Source organism: Haplochromis burtoni, unplaced genomic scaffold (genome assembly GCF_018398535.1).
Source record: "Haplochromis burtoni strain Fernald_Lab_line unplaced genomic scaffold, NCSU_Asbu1 Contig_7, whole genome shotgun sequence".
Classification (NCBI taxonomy): domain Eukaryota; kingdom Metazoa; phylum Chordata; class Actinopteri; order Cichliformes; family Cichlidae; genus Haplochromis; species Haplochromis burtoni.
In genome coordinates this window covers 3,202,139-3,219,032 of record NW_024582368.1, presented here as the reverse complement: position 1 = coordinate 3,219,032, position 16,894 = coordinate 3,202,139, and the positions used below count along the sequence as shown (strand labels likewise).

At 38.7% G+C, this 16,894-nt stretch overlaps 3 protein-coding genes across 3 annotated transcripts in view; 1 reads left to right on the top strand and 2 right to left on the bottom strand.

Annotated features, from left to right (window-relative positions):
* Nucleotides 1-1,203: 1,203 nt before the first annotated feature.
* Nucleotides 1,204-4,875, top strand: LOC121811778 (glutathione S-transferase omega-1-like). The gene is made up of 6 exons (XM_042225184.1): nucleotides 1,204-1,341; nucleotides 2,016-2,124; nucleotides 2,228-2,450; nucleotides 2,544-2,645; nucleotides 2,853-2,959; nucleotides 4,606-4,875. Exons 1-6 carry the CDS (start codon nucleotides 1,314-1,316, stop codon nucleotides 4,754-4,756), a joined length of 720 nt encoding a protein of 239 aa, XP_042081118.1. The 5' UTR covers nucleotides 1,204-1,313; the 3' UTR covers nucleotides 4,757-4,875.
* A 43-nt stretch (nucleotides 4,876-4,918) lies between these two features.
* Nucleotides 4,919-10,815, bottom strand: LOC102298051 (inositol 1,4,5-trisphosphate receptor interacting protein). The gene is made up of 2 exons (XM_005914125.3): nucleotides 10,655-10,815; nucleotides 4,919-7,441 (listed from the first exon to the last, which is right to left on the bottom strand). Exon 2 carries the CDS (start codon nucleotides 7,402-7,404, stop codon nucleotides 5,791-5,793), a length of 1,614 nt encoding a protein of 537 aa, XP_005914187.1. The 5' UTR covers nucleotides 7,405-7,441; nucleotides 10,655-10,815; the 3' UTR covers nucleotides 4,919-5,790.
* A 1,770-nt stretch (nucleotides 10,816-12,585) lies between these two features.
* The window catches only part of fas (Fas cell surface death receptor), a 5,231-nt gene continuing 922 nt past the window's right edge, over nucleotides 12,586-16,894 (bottom strand). The window contains exons 3-9 of the mRNA XM_005914247.3: nucleotides 16,167-16,304; nucleotides 15,603-15,714; nucleotides 15,115-15,185; nucleotides 14,953-15,021; nucleotides 14,764-14,801; nucleotides 14,566-14,587; nucleotides 12,586-14,243 (exon numbers count right to left, since the gene is read on the bottom strand). Of these exons, the coding sequence (XP_005914309.1) occupies nucleotides 13,936-14,243; nucleotides 14,566-14,587; nucleotides 14,764-14,801; nucleotides 14,953-15,021; nucleotides 15,115-15,185; nucleotides 15,603-15,714; nucleotides 16,167-16,304 (758 nt within the window). The 3' untranslated portion in view covers nucleotides 12,586-13,935. The remainder of the gene's footprint in view (nucleotides 14,244-14,565; nucleotides 14,588-14,763; nucleotides 14,802-14,952; nucleotides 15,022-15,114; nucleotides 15,186-15,602; nucleotides 15,715-16,166; nucleotides 16,305-16,894) is intronic.

Below are 16,894 nucleotides of genomic sequence, written 5' to 3'. Positions count from 1 at the left end.
GTAGTCTTTAAGTTATTTATGTTTAAACACTGCCTCAGTTTCAATGTGCAAAACAAAAGGCCTGAAAATGGGTCAACTGACCATTTTCCAAAAAGATATATCTTAAAGTATTTCAGATATGAAGATATAAAGCAAATTTTATACTATAAAAATTGTATGCAAATTAGAGATGGCCAAGCAGAAAGCTTAGGCTGATTTGAGAGGCAATGACCCTCATGAGAAAATAAGCAAAGAAAAAATCTGGAGTTGATTCAAACAGGCGGCGAAAGGAAGGAAAAGATGGTGACATGTTAACCTGCAGGGGATCCATCATTCATCATGACAACTTTCTTTGCTGTTCCTCAGTAAAAGCCAGACTTCACAAAGGGTTTACAGTTCTGGCTTCTGAAAAATAAAGGGAGCAAAATGTCTGTAAAGTCATGATTTACAGTGAAGATGTCAGAAGGAAACAAAGGGCAAAGTATTTGCAATGTCATTATGAGTATTCATTACATAATCACTTCTGACAGTGTTGAAGGTAAAAGAGAAGCAGCTAATTCACGAAACAATTATCTTTATGTGACTGATCTAGGAGGGCGCACCCTCTCACAGGGGTACTCTGTGATTTCTCTTTACTGCAAGCTGAAAATGGTGATTGAGGGGGTGATGATTAAGGCTTGTTTTGTTTTGCAGAGGAGCATGAACACCTCTGCATAGCAAAGTATTCTAGAGTCAAATTTGAGGACATCTGTTTGACAGCTAACATTTGGTCCAAAGTGCAACAGGACAATAATCCTAAGCACAGCAGCAAATCTACAACAGAATGGCTGTAAAATAAAAGACTCAAGGTGCTTCAAGGGCTGAGGTCCAGACACCAAACTGCCTGAAGTGCTGTACTCCTTCAGAGAGCTGTACATAAACAAATGCCCCAGTTAACGGAAACAAAGCTGGAGAGACGAGTGGGAGAAAATTCCTCTACATGTGAGACACTAATCAAGTCATCAGAAAACCATAGCTTTACATTACTGCTGCCAAAGTTGGTTCTGCAAGCTGCTGAATCATGGGGTGTGCTTCATTTTCACTAAAGTGCACAAAGTCCGTGTTGTGGGAACTTTATTTGTCATATGACTGTCTGTATGAGCAACATAGTTTAAACTTCCACGGCGGCTCCTTTGAAGAGAAGAAAAGAAACACGTCTTTACCAGCCTTCTGAGACAACGGTGGGCGTGTCGACTCAGTTTGGCACGCCCACCGCTGAACTAGAGCGTAAAATATAAACTTTAGCTCCGTCCTTTACAGTCTGTTTCAAATCATTCGTTATTTCAAGCGCCAACATGTCTGCTGAAAAGTGTCTCGCTAAAGGTAAGAAATAAAGTATTACTCTGTTAACTGAAGGCTGCTTATCGATGTGAAATGCAATAGTTTTCTCCCTCCGATTCGATCTGTGGTAAGGATTTAGCTTCGTTTTTAAAAAAATCATGCTTTAGTCCTATGAAACCTCTTCGTGCCGATTTGAAAGCAGCGCCAAACGGTCCAGGTGATTATTGATTTATAAACGTTTATAAACGAAACTCTTTATGACTGAACCAATTTGTCTGAACAAACAGCGACTCACTGTGGCGTCTCTGAAAACAAGCAGACGTCAGGAAAAAAAAAAAATCCAGTTGAAGTACAAGCACAAATGTATAAATGTGCATAATCCACAGTCAGCTGCCCTGTAATCAAATAGAAATGCTAAATTCACTGTAAGTTTGAAAATAAAGGTCAGTTAATGCTGTTTCCAAAAAGCTTGGGATGTTGTGTAAAAATACTACGAAGACAAAATGCTGATGTGGAAGCACAACATAACCCAAACTGTCAGCTATAAAATTACTCTGAAAATTATACTACTGTACAAAATAGATTTTTTCTTCTTTTTTTTTTTACTTTAGTAAAATGTTAATTTTCAATGTGAAGCACAATGCATACATTTAAATACTGCCACCTGCTCTCCTTGTTACTTTTTTTAATGGATGAATCTTTTTCGTGTCTCTCAGGTAGCGCTGCCCCTGGCCCAGTCCCTAAAGACTACATCAGGGTTTACAGCATGAGGTTCTGCCCTTTTGCCCAGAGGGCCAGACTTGTGCTCAAAGCCAAAGGAATCAAGTAAGGCTACTCTTTATTCTAGTTTACTGTAGAAATGAAAAATCATCACAGTCATTCAACCTGTGCTTAAACATGCACACATAACCTGCTTTTTTGTTTTCAGATACGAAACCATAAATGTCCACCTGAAAGAAAAACCCGATTGGTATCTTCAGAAGAATCCTCTTGGTCTTGTCCCAACGCTTGAGACACCTGCTGGTGAGGTGATATACGAGTCACCCATCACCTGTGAATACCTGGATGAAGTTTACCCTGAAAAGAAGCTGCTTCCCTCCTCTCCCTTTGCTAAGGCTCAACAAAAGATGATGCTGGAGCACTTTTCCAAAGTAGGTCACACAAAGACTTGCATATAAACCTTAACGTTTTGTTTTTTGTTAACCACCACCAAATAATAATATTAATGTCACTGTTTCCTACAGGTGATACCGTACTTCTACAAGATCCCAATGGATAAAAAGAAGGGAGAGGATGTCTCCGGACTGGAAGCTGAACTGAAAGAAAAGTTTGCCAAGTTAAACGAGGTAGGCCACACCTTTGAGGCCTCTGGTTCCTTTATCCATTAACCCAACATATGAGGTGATACACTGTGTGTGAATGAGTGTGTGCCTGTGAATCACAGTCATTGATCAAAGGTTGTTTTTATTAAAACAAATAAGTTTATCTTTCCTGTCAGTGCCTGGTTATTCCAGTTAATTACAACTCTAATAAATGTAACATTCAATTTCTAGGACCTCGTTAACAAGAAGACCAAGTTCTTTGGTGGCGATTCTATAACAATGATCGACTACATGATGTGGCCGTGGTTTGAGAGGGTAGAAGCGTATCAGGTCAAACAGTAAGTAATAATCTTTACAGATATTTAACCTATAGAAAATTGTAAACATTAAAAAAAAAAAAAAAAGGTCAACTGTGGGGAGCCTAAGTATATTATTTACTAGAAATGTTACAAAAGTTAGAAATGAACAATCGAGGGAAGCATCCTTTTTTAAAACCGACATGTTTTACACTTTAGTTAGTGGAGTCTGTTCTTCCTGTGCCACTAGTTGCACTATTGTGGTCAACAGAGATCAATTTTACCTTAATCTTTTTACTCCAGCTTTTCCAAATGTTGCCGTTTTTGTTTTTTGTAGAGATGGCACGATACCACTTTTTTTTATGTCCAATACCGATATCATAAATTTGGATATCTGCCGATACCGATATGAATCCGATATAGTGTGTTTTTTTAATCAATAAAAATGTTTTTTAATATCTTGCTGCTTTTTGTATAAGTTCATATTCAAGTTACAAAAAAAACTAACACTAAAGCTATTCTGTTATACCTGTATGCAAAAAATATACTGCACCCAAAATATTTCATAGTTCAGCAATACTGATCAATCTAATAAACTTAAACCTACTCCATCCTCCCTATTCTGGTATTTTAAAGAGTAAGCAACCTAACTAATAGGGTTGCAAATTCCCAGCAAAAAAAAAATAGGGAACCACCCCCCGCCCCATGATGCTTAATTGACATAATCAACTTTAATTTGATGCAATGTGGGGGAAAATGCACAGAACTCAATTATTTTTCAAGAATAATTAAATAGATTCAACATCTTTCTTCAACCAGACTGCACAGATGGTACCTTCTCAAAGGAAAAAGTACTATAGCTTACTAGGGTATATTAGACTTAATAGTTACTATATACAGTAATGGACTTCTATACATTTTACATCAGATTAAAAATTTGGGTGTAAAATTCGGATAATTATTTATTAAAAGCTAGATATTCTAAATGAGAATAAGAAAGAAAAGTATGTCTTTGTGCCCCCTTTTCCCTGTTCATGCCCTATCGGCCCCCCTGGCTAAACTTTGCTAGATCCGCCCCTGCACAGTTACCAGCTACGTAGAAAAAGATCCTGGTGTAGAAAGTAATATTAAATAAATTCTAACAACAGCTTAAGCTTCAACGTGCTGCTGTTGTTCAGTATCGGACCGATACGTAATATCGGATCGGTCCATCTCTAGTTTTTTGGGTTTTTTTTAAAAGACAAAGATAAAGGTGTAACTCTGCCAAGTGGGCATTGCTTGCTGTGTTTTATTGCCACAGCAAGCACTGTGTCCATAGTTAGCAACACTGCTCATGTATTGCTCATGTCTCTTTGAAACCAAAAAGAGGTCATTCACCAGCTGTGCAACTAGTTTTAAAGCCTGAGCCGACTCAAAAATTAAAAAAAGAAATGGAAATGTGTTGAGGATATTGTGCACTCTCAGTCAAATGTCCGATTTTGTGGCGAGTTCATTGATCCACTTCTGCACCTGGAAAAAATGCCTCTCGTTTGTCTCTTTAACAGAGTAACAAAGTGACTTTAGCGGAATATTTATTACCGTGTGCCGAAGCTAATGGATTTACTTTTGACTCAGTTGCTGAAACTATTACAAAAATTGAGTGTTCAAATTTACTTGTATTTAAATGGCTCTACCCTTTGTCTTATTAGGTTTTTGGATGGCACACCTGAGCTGAAGAAGTGGACAGAACTCATGTTGCAGGACTCGGCTGTCAAAGCCCTCATGTTCAGCCCAGACGCCCACAAGGCCTTCTTCAAGACCTTCCTTGATGGAAACCCAGACTTTGACTACGGCCTGTAGGAAGTTATTAGTTAGAGTACTGAACAAAACCTTCAGCCATCATTTAATGTTACTGCATTAGTGACTATAACTGATTTTTCAATAAAAAATAAAAATACTGTCAATGAAATGACAGCAAATTTGACTTTTCTATTTGTGCTTTAAGACACATAAAAACAATACATCGTTTCCCTTTTATGTCTCATTTAATAACCTAGAGACACACACAGTAAAAATATAACAAGCAAAATTCAGAAAATAAGCTCTAACAAGCAATAAAAGATACATAAAGAATAACAATCCTTAATAGCTGCCATCAGATCTGCAACAGTAACAATGATACATAAAACACAGTTATACAAAGCAGACAGTGCACTGTCTTCTTAAAGATTCCTGTGTGGCTCCGTATAATATGAGAGGTATTTATGTTAAGATCTCCTGCTTAAATGTAGCATCCAGGAGCCGAGGGACACCAGTGTCACAGTGTGTGTATTGCTGGCATCTCCACTAAGATGTTGAGGTTTTTCCTCAGCATCTGATAGCAGTAAGCTGTATTCTCAAGAAAATGTTAAAAGAAAGCAGCTGCAATAAAACCATTACAAGTCTACATATCAGCCACAGCTGAAATGACAGCAGTGCATCTTCTATTTGTGACTACTTTACTTTGGTTGATGCAATCTGCAACCACTAGGTGGAGCAGTGATGCTGCTGTTTTTAATGGTACTGAATCGTGTTGGCACGTGTTTCTTCACGACTGTGCTGTTTTTTGTTTTTATTTCAATCTAAACATTTATTACAATAAGATTGTAAATAATATTTCTGGGTTTCTCCACTAAATTTTCCAGTTCCTCCTTTAGCATCGGTGTTAGCAGTAGACCATATTTTATTTAAAAAGGTTTTGTAAGTAGCAGCTACGGCAAAACCACTACAAATTTAGTTACCAGCAAGAGCTGAATCAGCTGATGCGCGTGCACCTTTTGTTAGTAACATTACTTATAGTATCACTGAACGATATGTCTGATATATGTGTCTAAAATAGTTCCGTTGCTGAGTGCCTATAAACTTTCATCCAGGCTGTGATGTAAACCTCCGTTTGATAAGTACGGTGTATACTCCTGTATGAGCACAGGTGCATTTCTCAGCATCTCCTGAAAATGCCTGACTGTTGCTGCATAAAGCTCCCTCTGCAGCACCAGTGTCCTGAACAGGTTGATGGGCTCTGCTCTGCGAATCATCTCAGGAACCTGGACCTCTTCTGGCACTTTAGTGTTGCCAAACATGACATGGTTAAGTCTTTTCTCCTGCAGGCTCCTCTGCACAAAGCTGAGCAAGTCCTGGACCCTGTGCTGCATACTCTCAATGCTCCACGTGATGGTCTTTTTACTCAGCAACAAGTGCAACAGAGCAGTCTTTAAGTGATAGTTTGTAAGGGCACTTTTTCCAGTTAGCCCTGATTGCTTTTTGTGTAAGAAAGTAACAATCTGGAGGCAGTGTAAATGACAGGAATGTTTTGGTAGGCGTTTAGAAAAATGTTTCAGCAAATTCCTCTCGTAGACAGCAACAGATAGGGGCCAGTATGGGTCTGGGAAGCTGTCAACATCCGATGGAAAGTGCGAGACAAAATAAGCATCTGTATCCTCAAGCTGGACCACCGGAATGATGTTCATTACGATGATTTTTCCTGACGGGAATCGGATCTTCAGAGCACCGGCAGCATCCAGGCTGCGAAAGGTAACATCAAAGTCATATTTGTGAGAGATGCGTCCCCACGCTTTGGTTACAGAGATCTGAAACCACTTCATGACTTGGTCTTTCGCCAAGCAGTTTGTGTCTCTGGAGCACAGCAGTTCATCAGGACTGAGACTGACTTTGGGTGTGTCATTTCTGCCATGCAGCAGACAAAGCATGTCCTCTCCGAGGTTAGCAGAGCCACAGAGACAGCCCCCACTATTCTCCCCAGGTGTGGTCACCTTTATCTTCCCACAGCCCTGTATATCAGGAGGTATGTCACTGGAGGAGCTGCACCACAGGTGGTACTGAAAGGAGTGCGGATCTGGAGGTGAGAAAGGCACGATGAGGTCACATGTGAGTGGTTTGCAAAACTTCCAGGACTCAAACATGCTTCCAATGCCAACAAAGTCCCCGACTTCCATGTCTGTGTCCCTGTTGCACACGCTCCTGAGTGACTCGAGCAAGTCATCTGCAAAACCCTCAACAAACTCCCTCACCCTCCAGTTTTCATGTGCTGAAGTGTAGGTGCATTTATCACAGAAGTTACTCAGGATGTCCTTATCCAGTACCATCATCCTGGGGTTGATGGATCCACTCTCTGAAAAAACCTCTTCCTCCTCAACTTGCCGGACTTCTCCATCAGCAAGATCCACCCTGCACATCTCGATGGTGAAGAATATTATAAAAGACACCGTGCTCCAGAAGTACCAACTATAACCTTCCTGCAAGCTGGTCTCTTCCTGCTTTGAGTCCATCTGTGAAAGCTCTTTCTCCAACTTGGCCTTCTCCATTTCCAGTCTTGCCTCATGCTCCCGCATTCGAGCGATCAGCTCCTCATCCTGATCCGGGAGTGTGGTGTTTTCATGCGGAAAGAGCGAGGGATGGTTTAATATGGCAGCAGCCACCACCACGCACAGCCGTGCAATGGCCCCCTGCATCTTCAGCTCGTTTCTAATGTTCACATTCAAGCAGATCCTGAAATAGAAACATAAATACAGTCAGAGCAGATACAAATGGTTTAGGGCAGCGGTCCCCAACCTCCGGGCCTCGGACCGATACCGGTCCATGAATCGTTTGGTACCAGGCCGCGAGAGTTGAGTCTCGGGTGTGAAATTTGTGGTTTTCAGGTTTTCATCGTTATTTTGTTATTGTTTTTATCATTAACTCGGTTTCCCTGGGTCTTTTCCTGTGTATTACGAATAAATGTTCTTTTTTTGGTAGCTGTGCAGGTTTTATTTTGTTGTATTTATCCGTGACACCTTAAAGGCCGGACCGTGGCACAAAAAAGGTTGGGGACCACTGGTGTAGGGGTGATGTATAAAATCATGACATATTTGTATACAAAATCCAGTTATTTTTGATCAAGCTCTCCACCCACCAGGGGAAGCACAGACTGTACCTCTAAATATAGAAGAAGTGCGCTGAGTGACGCACTTGTCCAGTATCAGGCTTTGCAACACAGGAGGAAGGAAGACCGAGCCCATGAGAATAACTTTGCCCTCCTCCGATAAACATATTTAGTTACCACACATTGTGCCTGTTGACATTTATATCCTTTTATCGAAGATATAGCAAAACAATACTGCTTTCTTAAAAGAAAGAAAATCCAAGTTTGTACACTGCGCAATTCAGCATCAGTGTAAAACAATACAGAAAACAGTTTCCATTGACTTCATATCTACTTTCCTAGATTTCAACAGATAACCAACATGCAATATACAAGGAGAAAGAGGATATTACATAAATGTCTTTCTTAAGCTTCAAGTTTGCCCCTGTGTGATGCTTATACTCACTATTTAGTATTGTGTTACAGATGTTTAAAGGGTAGGAGATTAAGAAGCATCCGTGCTCGGCTGGCCGGACTGAAAAACGGAAACTGTCAACTCTGACATGAATAAAATCTTGTCATATAAGGTGCCAAAAATGAGGTTTCCTCTAGCACACAAGTGAAACAAGAACAGGGAAGTATGCATCGTGATCTCACCGTAACATCATGAGATGATGAACTGTTCTCTGCAAGACTCAAGATTTTAAAAAGACAGCGGTAATGAAGTATGTGAGGCCAAAGAGCCGGGGGAAACTTCCCATGACTTATTCACTGGGAAGATTTCCAAGACTTGCATTAATGAGACCACCCAAACAAACACTGCGACAGCCAAGAGCCTCGAGACGTAGCTCTTCTCAATCATTTTGGAGTAGCGATTGCTACATAACAGAAACATAACTGGAGACCGACTCTTTTCAAGTATTTGCAACTGAGGGTTTACAGAAAGTCAGAGAAGAACAGACTGTCAGAGGTGGATCAAGTACCCATACTCCTCAATGAAACACCATCATGTGAAAATATCAAAGCAGTGTTACGTGTGTTTTTTTAAATCACACACTTAACACTTAGGAAGGGTAAAAGAAAGGTTTTAATTCCCTTTATTTCAGATTTCTAGTTCAAGTTCAAGTTGGTAAAAATGGCAAAATTGCACTGATGATCAGTGCAGCTTCATAAAAATATTTCTCTTCCACGCATGCATTTAAGAAGAAATTCTACAGACATAGCTGAAGTTAAGCACCTTTATTAGTCATCCTGGCAACAGGAAGCCTGTCCCAGTTTATGTTTATGCTTAATTTATTTAAAAGGTCATGAGCAGTTATTTCCATCATGTAAAATCATGTGAAAGACAAATTCTTCATAGGACTCTATGCACTCCTATAAAAACTAAGTACACCCTATGACTCAGTAGCTTGTAGAACCATCTTTTGCAGCACGTGATGTAATGACATTTGTGGGCATTTGTTTATGCATAGCTCTCTAAAGTTCCCACCATGGTGTTTTGATCAGGTTAAGGTTTTCTTTTTCAGCAATTCTGTTACAGATTTGCTCCTGTACTTGGGATCATTGTCCTATTGCACCTCCAAGTTTGGCTCGAGCTTGAGCTGTCAGACCGATGGCCTCAAATTTAATTTTAATACTTTGGTATACAGAGGAGTTCTGTGGCTGCCAAACAACCCAAATCATCACCACTTCACCACCGTGCTTGAAAGATTAGTATAAGGTTTTTGTGTTGATATGCTGTGTTTGGTTTTCTCACACTGTGGTGCTATACATTATATCCAAACAGCTCCACTTTGGTCTCATCTGTCCAAAGGATATTGTTCAAATGTAACTTTGCAAAGCCATACCGCCATATTCTTTTAAGAGAGACAAGGCTTTCTCCTGGAAACCCAGCTATAATTTTTCCGTTTTTATTTTAAACATTTAACATGCTAACTGAGGCCTCAATTTGCTGGGATGTCCACTGCTGGGCAGATTGTGACATTTTGTTAACACACTCCAGACCAGCAAACTGCCAAACCTGTGCTTTTATAGAGGTGGTGACACTTGACAGATTATCCACTAATAATGCCTATTTGAATAGCAGTACCTGGCTGCTACTTACCCTCCTAATTCCTGTGGAGGAGTAAGGTGTAGTTTTTTAAAGGCATGACTTTATGCAAGGTTTAACCACGCAGGCTTCATTTTTTTTAATCTGCAGTCTGTGGCAACTTAGAGGTTTTTATAAACAGCAGATGAAATGCCAAAGCATCTAAATATAGATACGAAACAGAAGCGTATAAATGATGAAGCAAAGACATAACCGTATATACATATGATTTGTTTTGTTTTTTGCAAATATTCTGATTTAGGAGCAACATGAAATATCCTGCGTTCAAACGAAACCTACTTTAAAATGATTCATACGCACAGGAATGAATGAAAGATGTTTCCACCACTGTTGCTGCACCACCCTACATCCAATTATCTCCTGGTGTTTTTTGGGGGAAAATACTAAACAGCGACTCTCCCACGCTGACGTAGCTGCGTGCTGACACAGTGACGTGGTTAATAGCCCTACGAGCGGTCACCTCCTCTGTTGTCTTAGCAACAAAATAGAGAGGGACTAAAAAAGGGAAACAGACTAAAAAAAATTATTCCACACTCATCACTCACTTCACAGGCCGGTCGCTTACCACACGCTGCTCCGTTTCATCCTGCGTGGAGCTTCATAAAGCAACAAAGAGCAGCTTAAACGTGCCTCGCGTAATCTGGTAAAATAACTGCACGCTTAGCAGCCTGGAGCTCCTGTCGTCCCATCAACAAGTTTGGAGACGTGCGCGTAAAAGACGAATGCTATTGTAAAAAGTTAGCAGACCTACCCATGTGGTGTTTCTGGGTGAGTTCATGGTGATAAAGTTCATCTTTCGGGTCATCCGGTGAGAGCAGCCTCATGCAAGTGGCGCGGGGACCGTTTCTCAGCTTCCTTCTGACATTTCCTCACTGCGCGCTCCACCCATGCATAGACAGAGGGACCGCCCTGCTTCCTCTCATCACCCAGAACAGCAGGGACTTTTATGAAATGTGACGAGCATAAATTACGTGCAACAATTCTTAATGTCATCCAGAATTTTAAATACATCTTAAATAAATGTTATATTTATATAAAATATTGCAATTTAAATCAACTTCACAACATTTAAACGTAGCCATGTTACATTGCAAGATACTGCTATATTGTGAAATTCAGCTCTAGTGTAAAGGAATCTGATTATTTTTTCCTATTTAGTGATTCTTCTGCTTTTGCTACAAAGTGTTATACAGTTGCAAATTTAGTCTTAAAATGCGAAAGCGTGTGTGCAGTCATTGAGCACACTAAAAAGATCTATATATTTATATAATGGGCAATATAAAAAATAATAAATGAACTGCGCTTCATGTTCGTGGATAAAAATCTCAGTCTACCTTGGAAACGGCACAAAAATACACAGTAATAAGCCTATTAGTAGTAATCCTGTGGTACAGACGTGACCACCCCGAATCTGATAGGCAGTTGTTCACCGAAGCTGTGAAGTTCCAGTTCCAGTGAATGCAACAGCTTTTTCCAAATGCAAGTGAAAGCAGCATTGCATTACGTAACAGCAGCGAGTTCCTGGATTGGGCCACTAGTGGAAGTTGTGACGTGCCTCTGTGTAAATGTATACTTAGTAGCATCAAATGACATTTATAGTTACGATGTTTCTACATCGAGCTCATAATGGAAACAGACAAAAACTATTATCACACACAGGCGCACAAGATCAATTATTAAATTTGAAAGCAGATTTACTTTAAGTACTGATTAGATACCAAAATTGTCTCTCTCAGTTCTGTTTTTTATTATTTAAGTTTTCTCCCAGTAAAACCATTATTCCTTACAATTAGCATAGATTAAAGCTGTATATGACCTTATTTTTCTTAAAGGAAAGTGCACCGAGCTTGTTGAAAGTTGTGGTCAGATGTCTAGCTACATCATGGGATGAATGTTATAGTGGGGAGGGAAAACTCTTTTAACAGGAGGAAATCTCCAGCAGATCGAGTCTCATGGAGGGGAAGCCATCTGCCACTCACTGATTGGGGGTGAGGTGCAGTTATTTGGAAATGGCTCCATGAGATCTTCCCCATTTGTGTAAATCTTCAGTTCTCCTTCTTAGATCTCCTCAGAGTTCCTTAGACTTCACCATTGCTCTTAGTATTGCTCTGTTGAATGAGCGCGGTCAAAGTCTGGAAGCTGTTTGACATGAAAAAGCAGGAAATGCTTTGTTTGTTTGTCATGTAATGATTCATCATCATGCAATCTTTTCAGAAAACTCTCAGCGCAGTTACATTTTTCTTCATCAGCGACAGCAAACTCGTAGAGAAACACAGAGAGGCAAGTTCTCCTGGTTCTGGGGGACTGACTAAGAGATCATAGAGTTAATTTTTGTCCCAGTTTTATTTTCTCTTCATGTTTACCTCAGCTGCTGAGTGCCTTACATTTGTCAAGCTTTTCTCTGATGCAAAGTGGTCCTATGTGTTAAGATCCAACAGAGAAGTTACTGCAACTGGTTCTGACAGAAAGGCGTCAGAATACACAGCACATCACAGCTTGTTGCATATGGTGCTGCATAGCCTTCAGTGCTGCACTGGGGAACTCTTCATAGGTCTTGTGCCCTCTGGTGGTAGTTCTCCAGATTGCAACATAACCCACTGGACAGATGACGCCAATAACAACACCAACCACAACAATTTTTTTGCAATAACTGAAATACAAAGATACAACCATTCCATTTTATTATAAACAAAATACTGCAGTATATAAATTTTTTCCAGTAAATACCCGTGATAGGATGCTACCTGTGCAACATGTCCAGTTGTGAAATTTCCTTACTTCTAAATATTCGACAGTCAGCTGTTGGTGGTATTTTTACTCAGTTTTTGTATTAGTTATAGTCTCTAGTAATTATTATTTGTCACAGCTGGGAGTAATCAGGCTGGATGAGACAAGGGAAGCAAACTAGAAACACTGACATGAGACATGGACCTTCAAAGTAAAACAGGAAACACACTGACTGAACTCTAGACATGTAAACTTAACAGCAACTGTGGAGACAGAACATAGGAACCTGAAACATGGTACAGAAAGGCACAGTAGACACAACATGGAACACAGTGAAGCCGTATTACAAAACCTAAGAACTAAACCTATGATAACCATAACTGAAACCTAGGGAAATAACAAACATAGTACAACAAAGGACTCAAAACATAAACCATAATATAAAAACACAAGAACTCAAAAGATTTTTTTTCCCCAATAAAACTAAAAAACATGTTAGTTAGTTTTCCATGTTCACAAAATTATGTTTAGTACATTTTTCAAAAGCCTAGTTTTTATTTTTAGTTAACTTTTTTTTCATTTCCAGTTTTAGATTTTAGTTTGTTTTTGGTAAACAGCAATAGCCTTGGTCGAGAAGTCACTGGAGAGATTATATATCTCATGTGGGAACACCCCAGTTCTTCTCAGGCAGGAAAAATTGGAAGTGCTGCACACCTGGAAATCCCTTCTTAGCCTGTTTACACCACAACCACACTGTTTATATTAACAGAAATTACTGGATGGATGGGTTTAATAATGTTAAAAAGCACGGAAGTGGTGATAGTTTTTAATATATTTCCTTTAAACAAAGATCTTGTTGTGCAAAACCGAGCCAAAGGGCCAATGAAAGAGGACATTTTTATTAGTTGTTTTTTTGTCAGTTGTTTTCTCTTTTGAAGTTTGAAAAATGTTTATTAGCATTAGATAACAGCTATGTAATAGACCTAAAAATAAGCCATGAAAAGCAAGGAAGGAACCAAAACCAAAACAAAGCTTTTACAAACTCCAGGTTCATCAAATATTATTGCATAATATAGAAGCTGTAGCAAGACATTCATCTGTCCCTTATGACACATGGATTTTTTAAAATGAGCATTATTATTATGATCATGAAATTAAAAACAACACTGAAAAATAAAAACAATCAAATTTAGATATATTGCAACTCGAAATCAGCTTTCACAACCTGAATTGAAAATCAAGAGGTAACTTTGCAAGATTGTTTCTTTAGAATTCAAAGTCCTTCAAGTTCATTGTGTATACATGTCAGCAGTTATTTGCAGGATTGTTTGATGGTGAACTATGTTTTAACAATATGTCTCTGATCTGTGTCGCTTTTTTCTTTTGTTTCATATCCACAAGGTTTTCGATAAGTTTCTTTGAGGCCTGTTTGCCTTCCTTCTCCACCCACTTAAACAGCAGCTGTACGGTTCGCTCCTCAGCATCATTTCGATACTCCATTTCATAAGATTCAGTAGTAACCACACTTATCCCAGTGCGGAGAGCTAGGGTTCTTGCATTTTTCCATCCAAGCTCCCTTGCAATATCAGGCAGGTGAGGAACAATGTCAACATCTGAAAATAATGTAAAAAGAAAAAATATTAAAAGATGGGTATTAAGACCACAAAGCACAATATTATAATTTACTGAGCATGCAATATGCAATGTTTTTTGATTAATGGATGAAAATGTTAAAGTCATGATCAGAAAGAAAAGAGGGTAATACACTTTTGTTCTAAAGAAATTAAAAGTTTACAGAAAATTAACCACATGAAAAAATGCAAAAGCATGATATGCACAATAACTTGTTCTAAAATCTGATTCTGACTGGTTAGTTCAAAAGACAGAGAATAATTAAAGCTCTTATATTGGCTTGAATAAAGTCATGTTTGTTACCTGAAAGACGACGGATGAGCTTCTGTGAAGCAGAAACAAAATAAAAGTTTTAATTCTTTTCAGTTTTGTTTGCGATGAAGTAACAAACTGCTCATGTCCGTGTGTGTGTGTGTGTGTGTGTGTGCAGAAAGGCAATTGGATGAACCAGAGATCAAAGAGTAAATATCACGTCACAGGTGTCCAAAGAAAATAACTTACCTCTTTGCTTTTTTCATCCTCTTTCTTTTGTTTTCTCTCTAATGAAACACGAATAGAAATTACACAGAAAAATTAATCAAGATACGACTAAATATTGAACTGAATATAAATAAAGCCTTCAGTGCTGAGCAAGGAAACACACAATGTTGTCTGGTGGTGCTTTACTCATGTATTAGCAGAAATACTCACTCGCTATACAGATTATTCCTCCAATGGCTCCAGGAAGAACAAGTACTGGAATAATAATTGCAGCAATAGCTGAAATGAGAAGATATGACCATTAATATTTTGCAATGCAAAATGTGTCCAATATGATTTATTAAAATCCAATAATACTTAAGAATACCTTACCTCCACCATCTCCATTGCAGACTGCATCACTGTTGTCTGTACAGGCTTCTTTAACACCACCAATTCCACATCTTGAACCAAAACAACAAACAACCACGAATGAATCAAAAATAACTAGAAAGGGAGCGGACAGCCTTAAAGGACAAGTCAATAGACAACAGATTCTTTAAAGGAGCTACACACACACATGTCACAAACTCTTTATTAGAAACATGTTTGCAATCTAATGAAAACCGTTACAATAGCTCTGCCATCACTTCTGCTTTTACAAAATGAATGAGTTTCAGCAAACCATGCTGGAAATGTTCCAATTATTTAAGTGTATTACTAAGATGGCGGTGTATTGAGCTACATTACATTAATAGGTGTTCCTATTATTTTGTACAATGTATTAATATGAACACTGTACTCAGGTCTAGTACATTAGCGCTAGGGAATATGCACAGATTTACATGCTGGATGTGATTTCAAAGTCAAATCAAACTTACTTTTTACATGGATGGCAGATTGTGCAACTTTCACTGCTGCAGAAGTGATCTTCCTTGCATCGACACTTGGTGTCCCTACCAGCAGTGCACTCTTCTTCTACTTCTAAATTAGCTGAAAAGTTGAGAAAAGTCACACAAGTTATTATTGAGGCTATAAAGTCTTTAAAAAAAAAAGAAACTTGCATTGTTTTAATTGTGAAATAGACCAAGTTTCCTTCACTTTTTCGTATAAAAAGATGGGATGTGAACTTTCATATATAAATTGAAATAATGCTTGGATAATTCTGGTACTGCATTTTAATTATCTGCTAACCTTATATATTTAAAAATAAAATATTAAAATATGACATCTAAGAAACTGCTAATCAATATAGCACATGTATAATCCAGTAGATAATGGTTAATGATAGCTGATTTGATTTCAGGGTCCTCATACTGGACTTAAGCATCGTTAGAGCTGTTACCAGTCAAACATTCTGCAGCAAAAGGTGAACTTTTCTCTAATATTTTGTCTTTAGTTTAACTGTGAGTAAAAGGAACAGCCATGTCCTATCATAATTGTACCATTTGCCTGTGCGCAGGAGGTGCAGCGGTGACAGGTCTCCCGGTCACTAGGCTCACTGTTGTATGTGTCCCTCTCGCAGATTTCACATTTTCCATTCATTTTATTGCCATCAGTGCAATGCTGTATTACTCGCTGTCCTACAGAGTGGAGAGAGATGATGCAGAAGAAAGTCTGTTAATGGTATTACACTGTTTACATGAATAGAATAGAATAACCAGGGGTGCAATTAAGTGGTCCGCAGGTGCGCATTCGTTGCAACTTCTTATCTGTGTTAACTTGTTGTTTTCTGTTATATCGCGAGAGTATTGTTGCTGTATCTATAGTACCAGTTACATAATTAATTGGTACTATAGATACAGCAACAATTAAAAAGTGAAGTTTTAACTTTTTTCCCCCTTTAAAGCTTCATAGACCTTTCTATTGGGTCCTATCCTAAGAGTTGACTGCTCCACAGCACCACCAGAGATAAGCAAGGGGGTCATAAGTTAATGGGAGAAAAAAAAAGAAGACAGGTTAGTGATGTTTTGCTGTTGTTATTTTTATTTTAATCTTTAATTAAGGCTTATTTTCCCAGTTATTTGGCTGTTCTGGCTCAACAGGTTGTGCTATCTCACTCTGTTACAGAAATTCTGGGAGAAGTTCAGTCATAAGATTGATGACTCATAGGTGTCAGAATAACTGGAAATATGAACGGAAATTTTCTAGCAAACATAATCTGGAAAGCCCT

Coding starts and splice junctions, on each gene's coding strand:
- LOC121811778 (XM_042225184.1), top strand. CDS start 1,314: ATGTCTGCTGAAAAGTGTCTCGCTAAAG. Junction 1,342..2,015: donor TGAAAAGTGTCTCGCTAAAG/GTAAGAAATAAA, acceptor CGTGTCTCTCAG/GTAGCGCTGCCCCTGGCCCA. Junction 2,646..2,852: donor AGTTTGCCAAGTTAAACGAG/GTAGGCCACACC, acceptor TTCAATTTCTAG/GACCTCGTTAACAAGAAGAC.
- LOC102298051 (XM_005914125.3), bottom strand. CDS start 7,404: ATGCAGGGGGCCATTGCACGGCTGTGCGTGGTGGTGGCTGCTGCCATA.